This window comes from Mya arenaria, chromosome 2 (assembly GCF_026914265.1).
Source record: "Mya arenaria isolate MELC-2E11 chromosome 2, ASM2691426v1".
In the NCBI taxonomy this organism is placed as follows: Eukaryota; Metazoa; Mollusca; class Bivalvia; order Myida; family Myidae; genus Mya; species Mya arenaria.
The window spans coordinates 52,552,043-52,573,233 of record NC_069123.1 but is presented as its reverse complement, the minus strand read 5'-3'; the positions used below and the strand labels follow the sequence as shown (position 1 = coordinate 52,573,233).

Sequence of the window (21,191 nt, the reverse complement as noted above, 5' to 3'; positions counted from 1 at the left end):
AGCTGCCTGTACGGTTAACCACGACGACCCTACGAAAGCAAATAACATGTTTTGTACGTTGCTGCTACAACCGTGACCCATGAGCTAGAAAGCGTAGTAAAAACTATGACACATGATACTCACTCGTGGTACCTAGCGCCATAGGATGATCGTATAGCGAACTATAACCACTATGTTGTTTTTATGACGTTGTGCCTCCCTCGGTTGGTGTCTGTGTGACCTTGACCAGTGTGACTTTAAAACAGGATCTTGGTTAAATTTACGGCTACTAGGCTTGTCCCTATAGTTTCCAGAGTTATAATGATCGACCATTCTGATTGCGCGAATGCATTATTAATTTTTATTAAGTCTCGTAGCAAGACACGTTCAGTATGTTTTCGCAATATATGATTTATGATGAATTATTATTTCAGTCGACTGGGAAATACATGAACAGCGAGTATTTATATTTCTTTTTATCTTTCTTTTTTTATTTATTTGTTAGTGTATCCTTAAGTCAAGTTGTATGGTAAATACAACACCAATAATTCATGTTCTCGTTGTTTACCATTTTCATTGATTTATAAATATAACATGCATTTACATAATTTAACAGTAATGCAAGTGAAAGGCATACAAATGGTGTTTTTCTTCTTCTGAAATATATGAAAATAAAGAGTACTCATACTAATCGACATATTCAAAAAGAGAAACAAATAGTTTGAAATGTTGCCAGGAAACTCAAAACATCCAGGCAAACATATCGGTATTTATAAGTTATATAATGTATAACATAAAAATAATTTTCTTCGAGCTCGACTCCCCAGTTTAAAAATGAATTTTAAAACTAACTTTTTAAGTCGGGTTAAATTGAATTTATCCCTCTGATTTAGATTGCCATCGCAAAGTAACAATTACTTGCGAAATGATGAAGTATTTGGGAACACTCTTGCAACGACGTTATACACGTACCGACAGTTACTGAACACGCACAAGGGCTGATACGATGTGGTGTCGTAGTTAATTGTGCGTCAGTGATCGTTGAATCATACAGTGAACAAATCACGTCAAACACACGGTGTCTGTGACATCAGACAATCATAAACACGTTACTTTTTTCATAATAAAACGAGGGAAGCTACAGCGACAAATCCTGTAGCCTAAACTTTAACCAAAACCCGAGGATAATGGCCAAGCAGACACTAAACGAGAAACATATACCACAGCACAACAAACATTACACACACATATCAAAACTTCGTTATTAGTTAATGTTGGGGAAAACACTTTTATATTTACTGCCTGCAAATGCGATATAAAAACACGCGAACTGAATATTGAACAATTCTCTGGCTCCCATGAGATGAACGTCACCGGGACGTCAGCGCAGTTGACCTAGGTCGGCTGATCAGGGAGCGTGATATTCATGCCAAGACGTGCGCATTTTACTTTTATTTTGTTTTAATCTGACGCATGTACAGGCCCCCCTTTTTTACGATATCATTAAATGTTAAAGTGCCAAACTGGAGAATTAAGACATTTGGTTGATCCCTTAAAACTATTTCTCCAACTTTGGAATTTGTGCGTCAGTATATAGCACAGCATTTTCCACTACGACGAACTTGAAAATCAGAGTATATTTAATTCAAATTTTTATTCTTCATGAATCTTAAATGTCTTCAAAATGTCTTTTTAGTTTCCCTGTTTTATCTGTACTCGGACACCTGTGTTCTATCAACCATGCAATATTATCACATACATCCTGTAAGGGAACAAACAAACAACAACAAACGTATGAAAATGTCTGTCCTGGTGATTGAGACTATACGATAAGTTCTGCCGCCAGTGCAACACTGTCAACGCCCCTTAGCACGGGACGATCGGTTTTCTAAGCGCAACTCTGTCAATCGATATTCAAGAATCACCCCCAAAAAGAAGAAACTAAATTATAACGTAGTTGGAGCAAGTTTATATATCGCAACTGGTAGCCAGCCTGTTTGATGACACTGTCAGATGTAGTTGTAATTCTGTAGATAGACACAAAATTTGGGAAATTATTTTTTGTCAATTTCATAAAAAGGTATGAAATGTGCTTTAAATTCATCGTTGGATTTGTTAATCAAGTGGTTGTCCGTATTATGTTTGGCAGCCGGCAGCCCTTGCTCACATTTACATGCGTTGTTCCCTAAACAACGGCAACCCTTGCTCACGTTTACATGCGTTGTTCCCCAAACAACGGCAACCCTTGCTCACATTTACATGCGTTGTTCCCTAAACAACGGCAGCCCTTGCTCACATTTACATGCGTTGTTCCCTAAACAACGGCAACCCTTGCTCACATTTACATGCGTTGTTTCTTAAACAACGGCAACGCTTGCTCACATTTACATGCGTTGTTCCCTAAACAACGGCAACCCTTGTTCACATTTACATGTTTCCTCGTATAAGCTTAATTTGATGCTTTTTATGTACATCGGCTTCCTTTTGTGCTCTGAATGTGCATCAATGTTAAATCCTTAAATGTTTTTTATCACAGTATTAATCTTTGGGTTGAATCAATAAAACATTTATTTGACTCAATTGCCACGGAAACACCCATTTTCATTTTTGCACAGATTGTAACCCTTTCGGTCCATGGGGAAATATTGCGTCGGTCGAGTGTCGTCTAAACATTTTCGAAGATATATTAGATAGTTTCTAACAAAATCAAACAACCGCTATATGCTACTTTAAACAGTTTAATGGTCTCCACTGTTGGATGTACTGTCCGACTTTGTTCCTTTTCTTGCATGTCGTACTTGACGGACAGATATGTGCTTACGGTTGCATATTATTTCTTCAGATCTCTTAAAACTTTAAAACTCGTTAAAAAGTAAACGATTTCAAATATAACGGAAGCATTATGTTTGAAAATGGCGGAAGGCGACTATATATTTCGCTGTAAAGTATTTCTCTTCTCTGACTTAACTTTGATTGAACAACGTTTTGTAGCTACCGCTGCCTTATTTAATAGAACTTAGATTTTATTGTATTAAACTTCGTCGAAGCATATATCTTTAAGTATGCGCACTTCTACTCTCCAGTAATAAAGGACAATCAAGTATATATAATATCTCGTATATCTACTGAATACCGCTATGTTTCAAACATATAATCAGTCATAACTGTTTTAGAAATTTATACTCATTTACCAAAGCACTTTTGATGCATCAGCAGAGTTTTTTTTATATGTGTAAAAAAGTAATAAATGTTTTAGAGTTGAATCACATACAATCAGGTTCATGGTGTTGCAGGTGCATTATGTTTTCATTTTGTATAAAATGTTTTCGCGCAAATATATTATGTGTTAAATATACCACAATGTTTTATAGAATAACATGGGAATTTTCAAGTTTGATCAAATATTTTGAAGTAACAATTCCTTTTGTTGTACCATTTCAGATTTTCCCTCAATACATTTGTATCATTATATATATTATAATCTTAATTTAGTTCATATTTTTTCATTAGTGCCAAGTGGTAATGCCTTAAGAGGTCAAATACTTATTTCAAGCTAAAAAAAATATATTCAAAATATTTAAAAAAAAAGCTGTTTCAAAGACATGAATTATTAGAAGTTACAATGTAATAACAGGAAGTTTATTACGTTGATGATTTATTAAGGATGAGCGATAATTATAAAGCAGGTCCGGCTGCCATGGTGTGCAATATTCAAGCCTTTTAATCGTATTTCAGACTTGAAGATATCAAACTAAAATAGTTTTAAACAAAATTATATATTAAGCAAAGTCAAATAACTTACTTGCTGGGTGTAGGCCGGATGTTGGTAGGTAGCGGTTCTGATAGTCATGGAGATTTGTTGGAGAGCCTGCCCGCGCTCTGTCTTGACCGCTGCGTAGTTGAGCCAGTGATTCGGACGCCGAGTATGTTGAAGGAGTGCCGATAGGCCCGAGGGAGCCGGATGACATTGAACTGAGCAGCCGCGTACGTTCCAGAGCGCTCAGTTCAATACGTCCCTCCATTACACTAGACACACAGACGGGTACCAACTGGTCGCTTTTACGTCTTTAACTTTCCAAAACGTCATTCTGTGGCGAACACGTGGCGCCATAATTAACACGCCAGATCTGTAATAAAATTAGCTTTCAGAAAACTTAAATCTACTTAAGGCGCACTTTTAAATAACCGACGCTGTTTACAACGCTCGAAACGTTAGGAAACTAAATAACAGAAAGAAAACTGAAAAATTCCTGTTTCTACTCAGATGAATAGGGGCTTCATGCATCCGTGGAGATAAAACTAATGTTTATCGGATTGATAAACACATACTGCATAATAAAGGTATAATTTTCTCCTGTAAAAGAATCCTTAAAGCAATGAAAGTAACTCTGATGTCAAAGAGTTTTGGATGAAGTTTAATAGTTTCCGTGAATGTAGGTGATTGGTCAAAGGCTAATTTTTAATAATACATTTCTATATTTATGCCATTTTGTTTTCAGTTGTCACAATACATTTATATAAGCCAATATGTTTGTATATTTAATTAAAAATATATTTTAAATTAGATATTAGTAATTACCATTACTTGTGTTATCATTTCATTACTCGTTCTATATGATAGGGTTAACCGAAATGCAAAACGGTATAAATGTTTCCTTTTAACTAACTAATTTTTGCAAGCTTGTATGGTTTTGAAAGTGTGTACCATGTCCAACACGATGCCTTATGGCAAATGACAATGTATTTTCATGTCGATTGCCAAATGCTTGTTCAGACGAACATGTCATAAATATTTTAGTTTTGATGCTAATATTCAGAGAATTTATAATTTGTCGCCAGTATGTCTTTCCTTGCCATTATTAATTAGCAATCTGAAACTCGACTCCTTTGTGCATTAGCAATATTAGATGTGTCAATGTGTATTGAGTGGAATTAATTTCCAAAAATGGTTTTACATAGCAAATTTATCATTTCAAACGAAAATTTGTAACATGAAAAAAGAAGAGTTTCAACATTTTGCATGTTGAGTTATATTGTATACGAGTAGGGTTGATCCAGAATTACGTATATATTTTATATTTTAAATGACGAGGCACCAAATGGGTGTATCTTAACACAGAATTAAATTTCAACGAAATCTATATTATCATAAATGCCAAGAGAAGCCTTGAATAGATGATAAGTGTAATGACTTCTTTCTTTCGAATCGGTATCGTTATCAATTTAAAACGATTTTTTATATACATTCAACCGCAATGCGTATATATTTTTTATAATTGCGCAAGATCTAACTTTTTAATTCATAGCCAATTAGAAATTATAACAATACTACAATATACAGAATACACTTTGTCAAACATGTACATATATAAATATATTTATTCTGTCACTCAGTTATCCTCTGTTGTGCTGCTATGCTATAAAGATATAGCCATTTCTGAGTTAAGAGAAAAAAACACACCCGAAAAACATTGCCATTAACGTCAGAATGATATTATTTGTGTTTTGAAGTTTTGTTGAACATTTTATACTTTATCAAAATTATGGAATACACAGTAATAGTATGCTGTTACAATAACATATTCCAAATAAATAGCGCTTACCATGTTAACATTTGTGAGCATATAAGAAAATAAAATACGATTTTAGGGAAAAAAACACAATCGCAAGTTTCTCAAAGTTTTTTTTTGTGTATAGGACACGAACTATGTGCTTATTGTAAAACGTAAAAGATGACACTGTATGGAAGAATTTAATGCAATTAGTATTGTATGTTGAACATACTGCAGAACATGTCTAAACAATTGCTTTCATGTAAAAAAGAAGTTAGAAATTGCTAGTTGTCTCACCTTTATATCCTCAAAATAGTTTTTCTTAAAACAAATATCAGAATACGTCGAGAAAATATAGCAAATAATTAAAGAAGTGCGTTTTTTCTTTTGTCTCAAAAACTTAAAAATGTTGAACGATATCATGACCACGCATTCGAAATATTATGTAATGCTTAAAAGTTATAATACATATGTGTAGAGAATCTTGAAGGCTGTGTTCGTTAAAGTCATCAAACTGTTAAACCCATTGCACAAATATTCCACATGATCCAAAAACGCATCGACGGTTGTATACCCACAGAGCCATTCATCACTGTCAGTGTATAATCATTCCGACATTTAATGTATTATCCAACTCTACACAATCTAAGCATACATCCAGGTCGACTGTAATTTATGAAAAGTATGATGACATGGGAGGTCTTTTCAAACCCGATGGAAGTATCTGATTTTTTTCGAGCTGTAATTAAACGCATACACTTTCTTTAAAAATCTGCTTGCCGACAGGCTTTAACACTTTCGATGCAATTGCTTTACCCAATAGGGGCGTTTTGCTTTTTCACAGCATACCAATTTCTTTTAATTTCTTCGACTCATTTGCTGAATACAATTGGAGTTCCGTTAAAATAAGTTTCTAAGGTGTCGTTATAAATTTCTAATATTATTCTCCTAATTGGACTTGTAATAATCATGAACGGAACACACAATTCATATCAGGCATGCTTGTGCACTGTTGTTTGCTTTCGGTATACAATACGTGCATACGTGTATGCCGAAACAGTATGAGGTCGTTTTCACTAAACTGTGTTTTTCTAATTGCTGTAATAAATTGTGATTAGTTGAAGTAATTTGTTAAAAAAAAAGAATTTCCGAAATGCCACTTTAAAATCGTTTTTGATTTAATGAGTACTTGAACATATCAAATGCACCATACCAACGGTGACAGGGCGCAATTTCCAATGTGAGTGTCTATACCTCTACACGTTTCTAGTACAAATTGTGTGTTTTCTTATGTTGTGTTTCAATGAAAATAAATATAGATATGTCAAGTACAGCCACAGTATTGGGAGTGTTTTATTTGTTACCTATGATAATAACCCCTTATGTATATAGATAATTATTCATATAATTTATCAAAATAAGTACTGGCGCATTTTCTTATCACCATGCATTTATCAACTCTCAGTAGAATTTAGAACTCTTTAAAGCCGATGAAAAACCATTACTTCTATGTATTAATGTTGCAGTGGCATGCTACGAAAAACCTCATTATTCGAATGTATTATAATGATATGTTTTCAAAAGAAGTCTATGATGTATGTCCTTATAACAAACTTGTCTCGAAATCGTCTAATTTAAAGGACGAAAAGCTAACTGACGCCCATTAATGGCCTGGGCATTCGTGTCTCCCAGGCATGGTCATTAAAGCGACCTTATATCAATCGTTTGTTCTATGTGATTTAAATATCGTAGGAAATGCTACACCACTCGGTTTGTTTAAAGTCTTGGCGGAAACATTCATTCGCTTTGATTGAAGGACTGTTTCGGAGGCAACATATTTCATATCTTATTGATAAAAAAACAGTTGTGTCTTAAAAAAACAAATGTCGTTACAAAATTATATTAAAGAGAAACTGTATGAGGGATTCTGTCTTACAAGATATGCATGTTAGCTCATGGCCTTCATCAAGCTGACCATATACATGTATCACTCATAGAGTGTTTGTTTCAACATCAAAATTCTTCAAAATTAGATGAATATTATTATTTATCTGAAAGCAATATATGTACTGCTTCGGTAATCGTTAAATTCAAAAATAAAATAAACGGCAGCTATTTCATGACCTCAACAATACTATTTGTATCATCTATTGTCAATATTAAAAAAAAAAAAACACCATCTGGTGTTTAGCTTTGTCATATGATTTATATCTATAGTGATTAAACATTTCAAGTAAGCATACAGGAACTTTGTTAAACTCATGGCCACTGGGCTTCGTCCAGTAATTTATGTTGTATTATTAATATTATTTCGATATAATTGTTTAATAAGGAAAACATCCTACCGGAGAAGTTAACTTGTTTATATATTAGTAAGCAAATCGTTTTTAGATGTGTTATTTTCATATATAACTACTTATATAAATTATTATTATATATTTATATTTATGACATAAAGACTGGTAATTATTATAAAATATAAACATACGAGTTAAACAGAAAATGAAAATCTCGTAAAATGTCATTTTATTTTGGTGTGTATTTAATCCCATTGTCAAATGGTATTTCAAACTGCACAAGTATATAACTGAACAAGTTATCATCGCTTAATAAAAACTTTATAATACATTATTTGACTAAAATATTGCTGATATAAACTAGCTTAATAAACGTCATCGGACAATTGATATTTGTCAAATAGACGATCTCAAAATGATTAATATATAAAAGACAAGTAACATCTCGATGTGTTACAATTGCAACGTAAAGTTTGTGTATCTGTGATTGAATTTGCATGGTACATTAATATATACGTTTTAATATTATGTGCATGCGCTATTTTAGTGTTCTCTGTCAAGGTTTACTAGGATAGGCGTCATGCGATCTGATATCTCGTATGAATTAAAATATTTTTACCAATATTTCAAATTCAATATCAAAAATAAAACTTTTCTTTTGAAATGTTTATTTGGACTTCAGCGGCGTTTAAATTTCGTACTGTTTTTTTCATTCTGCGTATTATATTTTAGACTTGGCCTATAAGACATCCTGATGGATTTTAGTAAAAATAACAGTTTGACATTGTATTTGAAGCTGATTTTCTCACTTTTCGCCTTTTAGCTTTCTCCATTATTTATAAGATAATTATAAATCTGTACGACAAATGATCTCAGTCATAAGTTTATTTCGAAACACATATATATATATTCATTTATATACAAACCGATACTGACACTGACAGAAATCGTGAATTATCTTCTTCTTTTTTAAATGAGCATCCCTTGTTTGTATATCTACAATTTCTGGTTACATCAAATTCATGTCCATTGCATTTCAACTATTTTGGATGAAGTGAATCGCTAACTAAATTTTATAATCAAGATTCAAATTTATTTGAACAATCTGTTTTATTGGAAAAAAAAATCTAAAAAAAGCTCACGTTCCTAGTAAACCTTATTTGATGAATGACTTAAGTGTTCACTGTGGAAACATATTACACAGTTTTCCCTGACCGTTAACGGCAGTTATCGCAACATATACTTATGATATTTTGATATCCATGTCATGTTTGTTGTATATGACGTTTTTCTCTAATTAAGTTTTGTTTTGCATCAATTATTGTGTATTTAATACTGCGCGCATAACTATCTTTAATTGTTTATTAAAGTATAAAACACTAAAGTAGATAGACTGAACCCTTCATAAATATATTGTTACCCGCCATAGCAAAATATATCAACTAGCAAAATATATCAACTATAAGAAACACTCCCACAACCCAAACACACACTTAAAACATTGAATGCAATGAAACAAATAACTTTTCCACTGTGAGGTTACTGTGGGGTTCCTTTCAGTACTTAACAAAGTGTAAGGCTAAAAAATGTATAATTCACGAAGAACATTATATAAATGTTTGATAAAATAGGAGGAAAGACATTTTCTATTGAGATACTCAAGAAAAAAATACAAGCTCATATTTTAGGGTGCGCATTTTGCACCGTGACAAAATAGTTAAATTGGTATTCTGAATTGGTATTAAATGACTTGTTCGAAGCAAAGCCTTTCCATGTAATAAAAAAACGACTGCTGACAGAAAATTAATTTGAATTCGGTCTTATTTATTATTTCTTAAATAGTTTTACACTGCCCCTAGACAACTCTACAGTACTGTATTAAAACGAAAGCCACCACAGTGAAACAATTTTAAAATGGCAAGAAAGACAAAAAACAACGGTTTGTTCAAATTACAAAGTGTTTTGATCATTTCTTGGAAGTACAATTATTGAAACTTTACGACAGTTGTTGAAAAGTTTTCTCACTGGGGTTGTCCCTTTGTGGTCGGATTAAAATGTATGAACAGAAAAAAATATAATGCAAAACGTTACCAATGCGGAACATTTTTTTAATAATCTATGGTCGTGAACACTGTCAGAGATTAGGCTACGGCAAAAAGGTTTCTTTCAAATTAATACCAGCACCATCATTTCCACGCAGTTTCCCGAAGAGATCTGTATGTATTTAGCTTGATAATTGTCCCCCGGGCAAAGGTCAAAAGCTTACTGTAGGTGATGGAGACAATTTATTTGAAGGAATTTTATGCAAAAGGATCGATTTATTTTACCATATTTTGTCAAGGTGTTTGCGACATTGCATTCATTATATATATATATATATATATATATATATATATATATATATATATATATATATATATATATATATATATATATATATATAAGAATAAAATTTATTATGCACTGATAATTGTCATTTTACTGCACATATTGATTATACACGTACACTATATTGAGAACCGAGTAAGTATGATATCTTATATGGCCCATGTTTGTTTAGTTTATAGAGGGATAAATTCATTTATGTTTGATACACGTGTGATGATAAAAGCTAGACCTAAGTTGATGTTGTGTATACTTTGATGCTGCTGTTATGTTAAGTTCGTAACACAAATATGTTTAGAGTTTTAAGAATGTATATATTGGCGCAATAAAGAAGATAAACATCTCGGAGGAATTTTTAAATACTAAAAATATCAATTAAAAAAAATATTTATAATTTCAAGATTCTTTGACCCAAAATGTTAAATGTCCTCAGAGATCCAAACGCTCATAAAGAACACAAATAAAAATAATCGAACAATTAATTTCAGTGAAATGAAACTACCACCAACCACTACTCAGCATCAATTTGCTGTCTTTTGTGTCCATTCGGTTGTCCAAGACGGTCTTTTTGTTGCTATTGTTCGGGTATTTCTGTCTTCCTTCCTTTTTTTTTAGGGGGGGGGGGGGGGGGGGGGGGCTGGACAAAATTACTGCATTATTATTATAATATTGGTATTTTTAATCAATTCGCTCCTCCGCATATTAAGCTATATCGTCATAATTTCTTGACATTAAATTAAAATACATATTGTTCATACCTTATCAAGTTGTTTTTTTTATTTAGTACTGCTCTTTCAAATAGTGATGACTTATTGTGTTTTAACTACAACTAATCTTCCGAGCACTTTAAGAGATTTTGTCTCAAATATGGAATGAAGGAAAACAATACAAGAAGGTATAGCAATTTGACGTTTCATTTTTGTGTGTAATTGTACTTTTGAACGAAAAATATTTGATGATTAATTGATCACATTGTCCTTATAAAAAAGTGAAAGTTGAAATTGCGTTCAAACCAATTAAGATATTAAGGTTTTAATAGGTCAATTTTAACAATACGAAATCTTCGGGAATTTGCAGCCTTGTCCTTCCGTGAGTTCTTGCACCCTTTAAGTCCGATTATTTCTCAGCAACCAACAGGTTTCAGAGTTATGGCTCTTTTACTTGATAGTCTTATAGCACCATTCTTTTCCAAGCAAATATCGCCTCGACCACTGGCCATGGGCTTGGATTCAACAAAAATATGAGAACACTGTTTTCCAATGGAAAATGTCCATTCTTATGCACTATTTGCTTGACAAAACGTACAGGGGAGCTTCGTTATCAATAGGAGTTGCGACTATCTTCAGCATGTTCCGGTTAGATAATTGATCACAGTGTTGCGCCTTTTGTATTTTCTGTTACGAGTTAAGTTCTCAGCTACCATAGGCTTGAATATAACACAACTTAATGTGTAGATTTATTTGCAAGAAAAGATGCGTATACCGTCAGGGTGTAACTCCCTTTCCCATTGCGTACTGAATACTTCTTCATTTTTACCCGAATCCTGCGGATTTAATAATCTTAAACTATCTGCCTTAATGAGTTTCTGCGTACCGCGTAAATCACCTTCTTCCGAGGCCAGAATACGCCTTAAGAAATCCCGTGATTACCGCGTACCAAAAATGAGGTTTCAGCTTCCATTCCGTGTCGTAAAATCATCAAAACTTTATTGAAAGTTTTTAACAAAGATAAGACATATCATGAGCATGTTATGTATGGTCATACATGTATTCGTCGTTAAGACGTTTTGGGCAAGTGATCCTTACATATACACGTGGTATGTTATAGCACCGTTATTACAAATTCAATTCCTACGGCTTTAGCCAGGTTTTAAAAAAAAAAACACGGCACAATGCTTCGGAAAGGCACAAGGTGCTAAGGGTGAAACGGGCACATTGAATTGGGCTATAAACTATTATGAACTAGAACAGAAGTTGTTTGAAATGTGTTTTATAACTGACGTAGTCTTAGGTTTTAAAGCTTTTAAATGAAAGAAATATTTGATTATCTTTAAGCAGTCTATTATAAGAATGAAGAAGGGTACACATGCTGGTCTTCCTGAGAACAGAATGATGCTAGCAAAAATGGACAGGGTGCAGAACCTTTTTGAAACAAGTATCAACTACAACCCTAAATAACCCTGTGATCAATGTGTTATAAATGTTGTTGGTTTAAGGCCGATCATCCGGCGGTTTTCTTAACGTTAACAAAAAACAACAACAATATTATGCGTAAGATATTCAGTAAATCTGCACAATTCTGTGTCATACGGATGCAATGACAGATGACACACTTTAACTTATAAATATTGGCCAGATATGTCTGAAATCGCCACTTTTACGCAATACTTGAATATATATGTCCAGACCCTTTCTTCGTCATTTTGAATATTGTGTATATCATACGTTCAATATTACAGAATATGAATTATATTTACAATAACATTTTTGATATCAAAGCGCATTATTTGACTATTGTTTTTTCAAGTGTTATAATGCCGCTAATATTATATTGATGTTTTAACTACATGAACATAAATTGCAATTCTAGATACTTTAATACATAATTTATTTTAGTCTGCATATTGTTCTTGGTGGCAATTCTGCCCTTTTATTCACGAAAATAACAAAGAAATTTCGAGATTTATCCAATATAATAACTTGCTAATTCAGTAAACTATTTGCAGTCATTAACGCCATGAACTATAACCCACTAAAGATTGTATTTTTTTTTAAAACGTCCCAAATTAATTTAAGAGATAAATAGGCGTATCGGAATAACATGTAGCAAAACTAGAAAACGCAATAAACAATAAAATAAAACTATATTAAATTAATAACATACTATAAAAAAATATAACTAATAAAGTCAAAATTATCATGACTTTTTTTTTTTTACGTGTTTTTTTTTCTAATATTCCGATAAATCAAATTCACCGATTTTGCCGTTTGTTCTCTCATAATCTGAAAACTTTCTCCAGCGGTCATTATAAATATGTAAACTTTATATTTATTAATGTATTTTCATTAAAAACATTGCCTAATAATCGCGGTGATGAAAATAAAATAATGAAATAATTCCGGAAATATTTGTAATTATATAATGTTATTATTTAAGTTGAATTGAATTGGTTCGATTGTATGATGATTCTAAGTAAAATTTAATCATCGTTACATTTTCTTCTGGTTTATTACGCAAAATACACTCATCAATGCTCAAATAATTGAAAACTCAAGTTAATCTCGTTATGCTCTTAGATTATTAAGATTATAAATGGTATAAAGATGTTTATTTATATTCATAATTTATATTTATACACGTGTGACTTTGTTTCTTTTTATACTTGGAACACTTCTTATTTTTAATTTGTTATTAATTTCAATATCCATTTCATTTTTTTTATTTGATTTTTACACAGCGCGTTTACAATTTTAAACGAGAAGAATAAATTTGAATTTGCGTTTTAATTTATCATATTAAAATCATTTATTAATTTCAAGACTTATATTAGGTGACAGATCATGATGATATTAAATGTTTCCTTATTAGGTTGAACAAACTGTAGTTCTACGAATATTACCTTACCAGGTATGTCAATGTCGGGATCCTTATAAAATATATATTCCAAACTATATCTTATTATAAATCCGAATCATTTTGCACTTTTTTCTTACAAAAAATCACTTCTTATAAAACTCCAAAACACTAGTATTACATAATTGTTTTTAAATTATATTATTTATATTTATTGGATGATATCGTTTCGCTAGAAACACTGTTTAGGCGGTTTTAACATAATCCCGTGTATACAACTGCCACAGGATTTAATTTAAAAACATTTTGAAATATCTATTTATTCCACAACATGCTCCATGTAACACATTCCAACGTCTTATGCTGAACACAACGCAAATTACACAGTTGATCAGTGTGTTTCTCTAAAGTCATACCGCAATACACATGAATTATTGTTATTACAATGTTGTCTATCAGAATGAACGAATACCACGCTTTCATTGGTTGGCTATTTAAATCCCCGAGGACGTGTTTATCTCCGCCAGTTTCTAGATTCCCAATATAAACAAAACGTGAAAAGCAAGCGAGGTAGGGAGTGTATCGCGTATGCAGTGGACCGAGTGATGTTGAATTTAGTATTAATGAAAATGTGATTACCTTATTGAATTGGAGCTATCGTATTTAAGTTTCAGTGCTTTTATTGTCGCAATGAAATATTGCAAGGCGTGGATGCGACATATTTTGTGTAAATGATGGATATATTAGGTGTTTGTGTTACACGGTCTTTACGATACGGTAAAGAATTAAAGCAAACTAGCACAGGGAAAATGACACGTAAAATGTACCTTAAACTTCTTGATAAGAACATACGTGACAATGGTATGTTCTGATGAGCTCAGTGGACATGTTCTTCATTAAAGTGTTTCTAATCTTTTTTATAGATTGTAATAATGCTATGCTGTTGTTGTTTTTTTTCAATGATATTTTTAGAGGAATATATTTTATAATTATTAGAGAAACAGTGGCAACAAAAGCAACAGAAACTGATTTGTAAGAAAATATGTTATCTGAGTTTATTAAAGGATAAATGTGAAAGTAAGTATTTACAGCGACAAAACAGACGTGTGTATAGACGTATCGTAAAGTGGAGTGTTGTAGCTATCTGTTAATCGATTTCGCATTATAAGGTTGGGGGTTTTCTCAAAGGTATCGTTGTTCGCTGTTATCTTATGTCAATCAATATGCGTGCGGTAAAGTATGGCATGGTTTCAAGTCAGCGAAATTTATAGTCATCTCTTTGCCAAAGTATTTCGCAATTGAAAGGAGCCGTTCTGTCTTTAACAAAAAACTTAAACAAGTTTTATTGCAATCGTACATAAAACAATATGAATTACGATGTGACTTTATGTATATTTTTAAGCTAAACTTAATTGGAACTTCTAGCAAGGGTACATATTAAATATGTAGGTGCAGGGTGCTAGTAGTTTTGCTTTTATTTCTAATGATAAACCAAAGCATGTCATAATAATGAATTTCGTTTTAAAGAGAGATAAACTATGTGTATGAGACAGATAGATGTTTAATATTACATGAGACAGCATTGCTTGTGTATTAATGTTGTAATTAGTTACCGGTACTTGTTAGATTGAATAAAATATTTTATCCGTATTTTATTGTTGGAATGAAATTTTTTAACTGTAAAAAATCGATTGAATTGCTTTATTTGGTTCATACTTTTTTAAATTTGTAAACAATAGTTTGTAGATATTTGATGCAATAGATTATTTTATTTCATCGACAGCAAATAATTCTGTGTATTTTCATATGCTTTCCGATGGTTTATAGAGATTTACCAGTGAAATGAAATTGATTTTTCACGGTTTCAAACAGTTTCATATTTGTTCGTTTTTTTCGGTATTCTTTTTTAAAATTGTATCTCGTTATCATGTCTGAATTGACTTTAGTTCCCACATGGCTTGGATACATTTAAAACGGCGTCACTTTTTATATCCTTTCTACGCATAAAATAATATAAAAATATGTTTATTTATGTGTAAGAACGCTACTTATTTCACCGGGATTACACCAAAAATAAGTATTTCACTCGTGGCTACGTGAAATATAACTTGAGGTGCTCTTTCGGCGAAATATAATTATTGCGATCTTACACTGAAACTAACAATAATCCCCTATCTATATCATGAAGTAAACAGGTATTTAGTTGTTGTTTTTTAATCATTACATAGGTTGAAATTGGGATTTAATTTTGGACAAAATATAAGCGTTTACTTGAAATACATTCTATATTAAACATTATTTAAGAGTTGTGTGGAAATACCTTTTTTTTAAATATTTTAGAAGTAATTAAAAATCAACTTCAAATTATGCAATCACTTTCATAGGCGGAATTTATTAAAACGGAGCTGCGAATGCTGTTCTATCAAAATCTATGAGAACCTATCTAACATTATGACAAAGAGAGTGAAAAGGAAGCTCTTTTATTTCAATATATACTGTACGGAGAGACCTAGGAATATGGACATCGAAAACAAATAGTATTTATATTATTGGACCATTATTTGAAGATAAAACAATTCATTTTGGGTTAACATATGTACCTTGCACGTTCTAAAAATTATACGTTTTACAAGTTAAAAAAAATGAAATACCGAATAATCGCTATATAATTATGCATGTTTGAATAATTTAAATAAATTTAATTTTATTTAAATTAATTCTTCTCTCGACTACTTTCCCGTTCGTCATTGGATTGACCTATAAATTGTATAGTGGATAGTAAAATTAACAATTTATCGAATTTAGAATGATTTTCATCAGGATGTCTTCATTGGTCGTTGCATATGAACTTGCCGCCACACTATGCAATGATTAATGCTGCTAGTATTAATTATTTTAGAATTAGATGGTGGGAACAAACTTGGATCTTAATCTTTTAGAAACGTGTACACGTGTTTTTTGTTTTCTTATTTGTGTCATACAGTGTATATTTTTATATATAAACAATGCTCCATCCAGTATTTTAAAAGGGCATGGTGCTAGGTCAGAAAGGGCACTTTAGATGCTCATTAAATGAGACTTAATTGGGCATTTGCAAGGGATTATGTTCAATTCATATTGTGTATGTATTGTAAATACTTTCAATACTTTGTTATGAATACCTTTCCGTTATCTCTACGTTTAGAAGTCTCAAAATTATGTACATTTATTATTATTATTATACCTATTTCTGAAAATTGACTTGACAATATTTCCGATTAATATCAAATATAGATCATAATCATCAGAGGTATCTCTGTCAGACAAAAGGGCATACCGGCCGGGGCATTGTAAAAGGGCAGCAAGACACTCACCCCTGCTATTTAGGCCTAGGTGGAGCAATGTATATATATATATGTTATTTCTTTTATCATTAAAATGATATATTATAATGTATGAAGTGTTGATATGAAGTCGTTTGTTATTTTTATGCATGTATACATTTAAGCATTTTTGTTATACCTTTAGATTGCTGTCATTTATTTTCAAACGAAAAAAATGTTAGCAAATAACATTCCGTCATTTTTACAACGTATTATTAAAGAAACTAAAACCGTTGAAATATATATTTTTTTCTCAAATAGAAAATAAGATCTACTGTATCTTTTATTTGCTTAAAATATATTTATCTTGTTGAAACGTTCACTTGTTTATCGGACAACAACGTGCTTTCCCCCTCAAAGCAGATTTTAAAACGTCGTAATTGCTGCTTTATTTGAGCTGTTATACGCGCGAGTTCATTTTTGTACTTTTTCTCCTAAATAAGTATATTTATGCAGCCGAGTACTCGGGAACAAACGTCACTAAAAGTAACGAGTTAATTGTGTTATGTCAATATCTTTAAAGAAAATCAGCAAAATTAGCGGTTAAGTTTTTTTATCTGTTGTTTAAAATTTTATTTCATCAATCCCTATTATAAGGTATTGCTTAAAACTAAAAACATAAACAAATACTATTTTATACATACATTTACAATTTTCAAATCACACAAAGGAATAAAAAAATACATTTTTTTAAAGTAATGTTCTTTATAATAATATTAGTTGAAAGCTGTTTCCATACGCACTGATGAGGTCGGAGTTTAATGATTTCTATTCTTCTCTTCATTTTTGAAAGTAATTATTTTAAGATTTATATATTATATAATGCTTGCAGTAGTAATTAAATGATAAGCATAAAACATCAACTGTACATGTAAAGTCTAATTGTAAGTATCATGTTTTCATTCTACGTAACTGACAATTATAAACTGTATTAAAAAGCAACATCAACTATAACCTTAAGAATTAATTCAATTAAATACAAATCAATATATGTTGGGTTTTTTTCCCTTTGTAAACTTTGTCTCAGAAAATGTGTTTACCTATTGGTTTCCGAACTAACACCTACTTAAAATATTATATAGAAGTATATCAACACATCATTTTAAGACATAGTTGCTATTTGTATATATTTAATGAAAGGTATTGTATATTTCACATTAATATTATAATTCTCATTTATACTATTGAACATGGTGCTGTACAAAGTAAATGCGCATAGATCATTGTATAACATTTAGCATGTACATTATATAACAGTGTCAATATTCTCATGATTGTTTTTGGAATAAAATAATTTGAAGGATTATGTAAAAATTGTTTATTTTTTCTACATACTTGCTTTGACTTGTACAAATAACGCACTTAAGTCGAAGAGTGTAGTATATAACAGTATTCGACTGTATAAATGTATACCATTGAATTGTACATTATACATACGGCGATCTGGTCCCGTATTCATGAAACACCTATCAGTACAAAGCGTTATCCTATTGCATGAAAGTAAAACAATCATATATTACATATGGCGTTTTTGGCCGTATTCATGAAACACCTATTACTTAAGTAGTAAAAAGCATTCTTCTGCTGTATGAAAATATAATAATTATATATTACATATGGCGTTCTGGACCCGTATACATGAAAAAACCTATTAGTATAAAGCATTATTCTGCTGTATGAAAATATAACAATCATATAAACATATGGCGATCTGGTCCCGTTTTCATGAAACATCTAATAGAATAAAGCATTATCCTACTTTATGAAAGTATAACACTATTATTTAACATGAAGCGTTCTTAGCCCGTTTTCATGAAACACTTGAAAAATAGGCTTTTTTAAGTATACATTTAAACATGCATAAAAAGGTAGTTCTTTGTCAAGTAAGTCACTTCATATGAGTAGAACTCAAGTGAAAAAGAACGAATTAAAATCATTACTCCTTAGAAAAAAATGGCAAGTTAAAAAACATGTCTTTTTAGTTGCACTGAATACAGTACGGATCGTGTCAACTTTTAGTTTGCATGGTTCATCGTCAAATAGCAAATAGGACATGAGATGAAGAAGTATACATGATCACAATGTAAATCATTCTGCTTTCAAACAATACAGTAGGTTGTGACACTAAGACAGTATATATTTCTGTATTTTCGCTCTGACCCACTAGCCTTGAGAGAAATAAGAATGTATTCGGTAGCACCTGTTTATATGTTTTTCAATAAAGGCAACAACTTAAACTTAATCATAATATATGTTGACTTTGCACTTCAAAACAATACCTGCATATATATAATTACACGCGTGAATACTTATTTGATTTAACTCCTCTGTATTGTCGAAGTATTGCAATAGCCCTGGTGTCGTTGGCGTGCAGGAACAGTCACCTTGTCCAAAAACCGTAACGCTATTTAAATGGAAAAAAAACTTCGTAGATATGAAACGCCCATATACAGCAACGCCTATATATTTGTCTTAATAATTGTTGAGCTATTCTCTTTGAGTGGGAAAAAATAGACACGCGCTGGTGTTCCCTCCTATGGGCTCTTGTTAATCCACAGCTTTCTCTTCAACACAAGTAGTAACACATACAAGGGTTCATATAACAATATTAAAGTATATCCCCAAATGCCTGAGGAGAATACACATATTACACAAGAGCTGTGGCTTTTTGAAAGGTTGATAATACTACAAATTTCAGCACATATTGTCGCACATAATAGGTATGTTTTCCTAACATCAGTGTATAGTTTACATTTAAGAACAAAATGATGCTCATCTTCGAGCACATAACATAATTGACTTTCTTTCTGTATGATAGTTTGATATGCTTATAATTTGACCTGCCCCTTCTTCAATCTTGTGCCCAGACACGTTTTTTTTTCTCGTCAATGTTATTTTATATTTAGAATCATTAAAATCCTTAAGCGAAGACTGTCAAATGATATATGATATCTACACATATATAAGGTTCTCTCTCAATTCTGGGTTCTAGTTTTGCATAAGTATATCCGTTACTCTCTGCTTAATACATGCAAAAATAAAGCGATATTTCCAACATATTAGTTCAACCATTTATGACCACGTCTTTGTTGTGCGCGCATCAACTAGATTAAACCCCCAGTAAACTCGTCTTTAACTAAAGCTAGTTTGATTCTCGTGTGATCCGTCTGTGTTGTTTATACATTTTTAAATTTCGCGTTCGGTGTGTTTTGGCCACTAGCCCCATAAAAGGTTTTTGCTTAAATATTTGATTACTCAGCTTGTTCCTGTAGTTTTCATTTTAGTATATGTAATAAGCGTATACCCATATTTATCCATGATCTATTATTTTGGTTTAATCTTTTTCTTTGCACATTTTATCATAAATATGATGTACTAGTATTTAAAAGTTAACATATTCGCTATGTTCAGCCAATATCTTCTAACATTTACAACACGTTTTACTTAGCTCACAATAAATACAAATATGTTGAGTTTGTTTACCTGTGTCAAATATGGCGCCATACTTCACAGCCGTTGCTTCCCCGTTAAAACAGTATATATAAGTTTAGTAAAAACTTTAGTCTGTGCTTAACAGACAACGAATACAATTAATACAAGCGCCGTTTAAGGTTTAAGTAGCCCATAAAACCTGACCAGTTAATGAAGGACATGTACAAGTAAAATAACTCCAGATGTAAACACAATTCAGAGACATGTAAATTTTTCAAACTTTCTAATTTTCTGACCCATGAACAAACTTTTCAATCAAAAGAATAAACTTCCTTCTTTCTTAAAAACCCGCATCACCTTCGTCATATGAAAATTAACTTCCATCTGCTATGATATTCTTCAAGTAATAACAATTCATCCATTAAAACTAGCCGCACATTCTGACAACACTATCATTATCAAACAATAATAAAAAAAAGCTTAGAATAATTACTATAAATACACCGACAATTATTTGTCATGAAATTCTTTCTATATCATTTAGATACAATGAAAATAAACAAGGAGATAACAATTCTCCTTGACCAACCCCTAATGAACATGTAGTTCTA

The 21,191-nt window shown here is 31.6% G+C and overlaps 1 protein-coding gene across 3 annotated transcripts in view; it reads right to left on the bottom strand.

Moving 5' to 3' along the window:
* Positions 1-20,738, bottom strand: part of LOC128244317 (uncharacterized) — a 58,343-nt gene extending 37,605 nt beyond the window's left edge. For 2 of the 3 annotated variants that reach the window (XM_052962334.1, XM_052962347.1), the window contains exons 1-2: positions 13,838-14,199; positions 3,782-4,106 (exon numbers count right to left, since the gene is read on the bottom strand). In XM_052962334.1, the coding sequence (XP_052818294.1) occupies positions 3,782-4,001 (220 nt within the window). In that variant the 5' untranslated portion in view covers positions 4,002-4,106; positions 13,838-14,199. Of the gene's footprint in view, positions 1-3,781; positions 4,107-13,837; positions 14,200-20,631 lie in introns of those variants that run through there. The other variant, XM_052962339.1, reaches the window with a different exon arrangement.
* Positions 20,739-21,191: the final 453 nt, after the last annotated feature.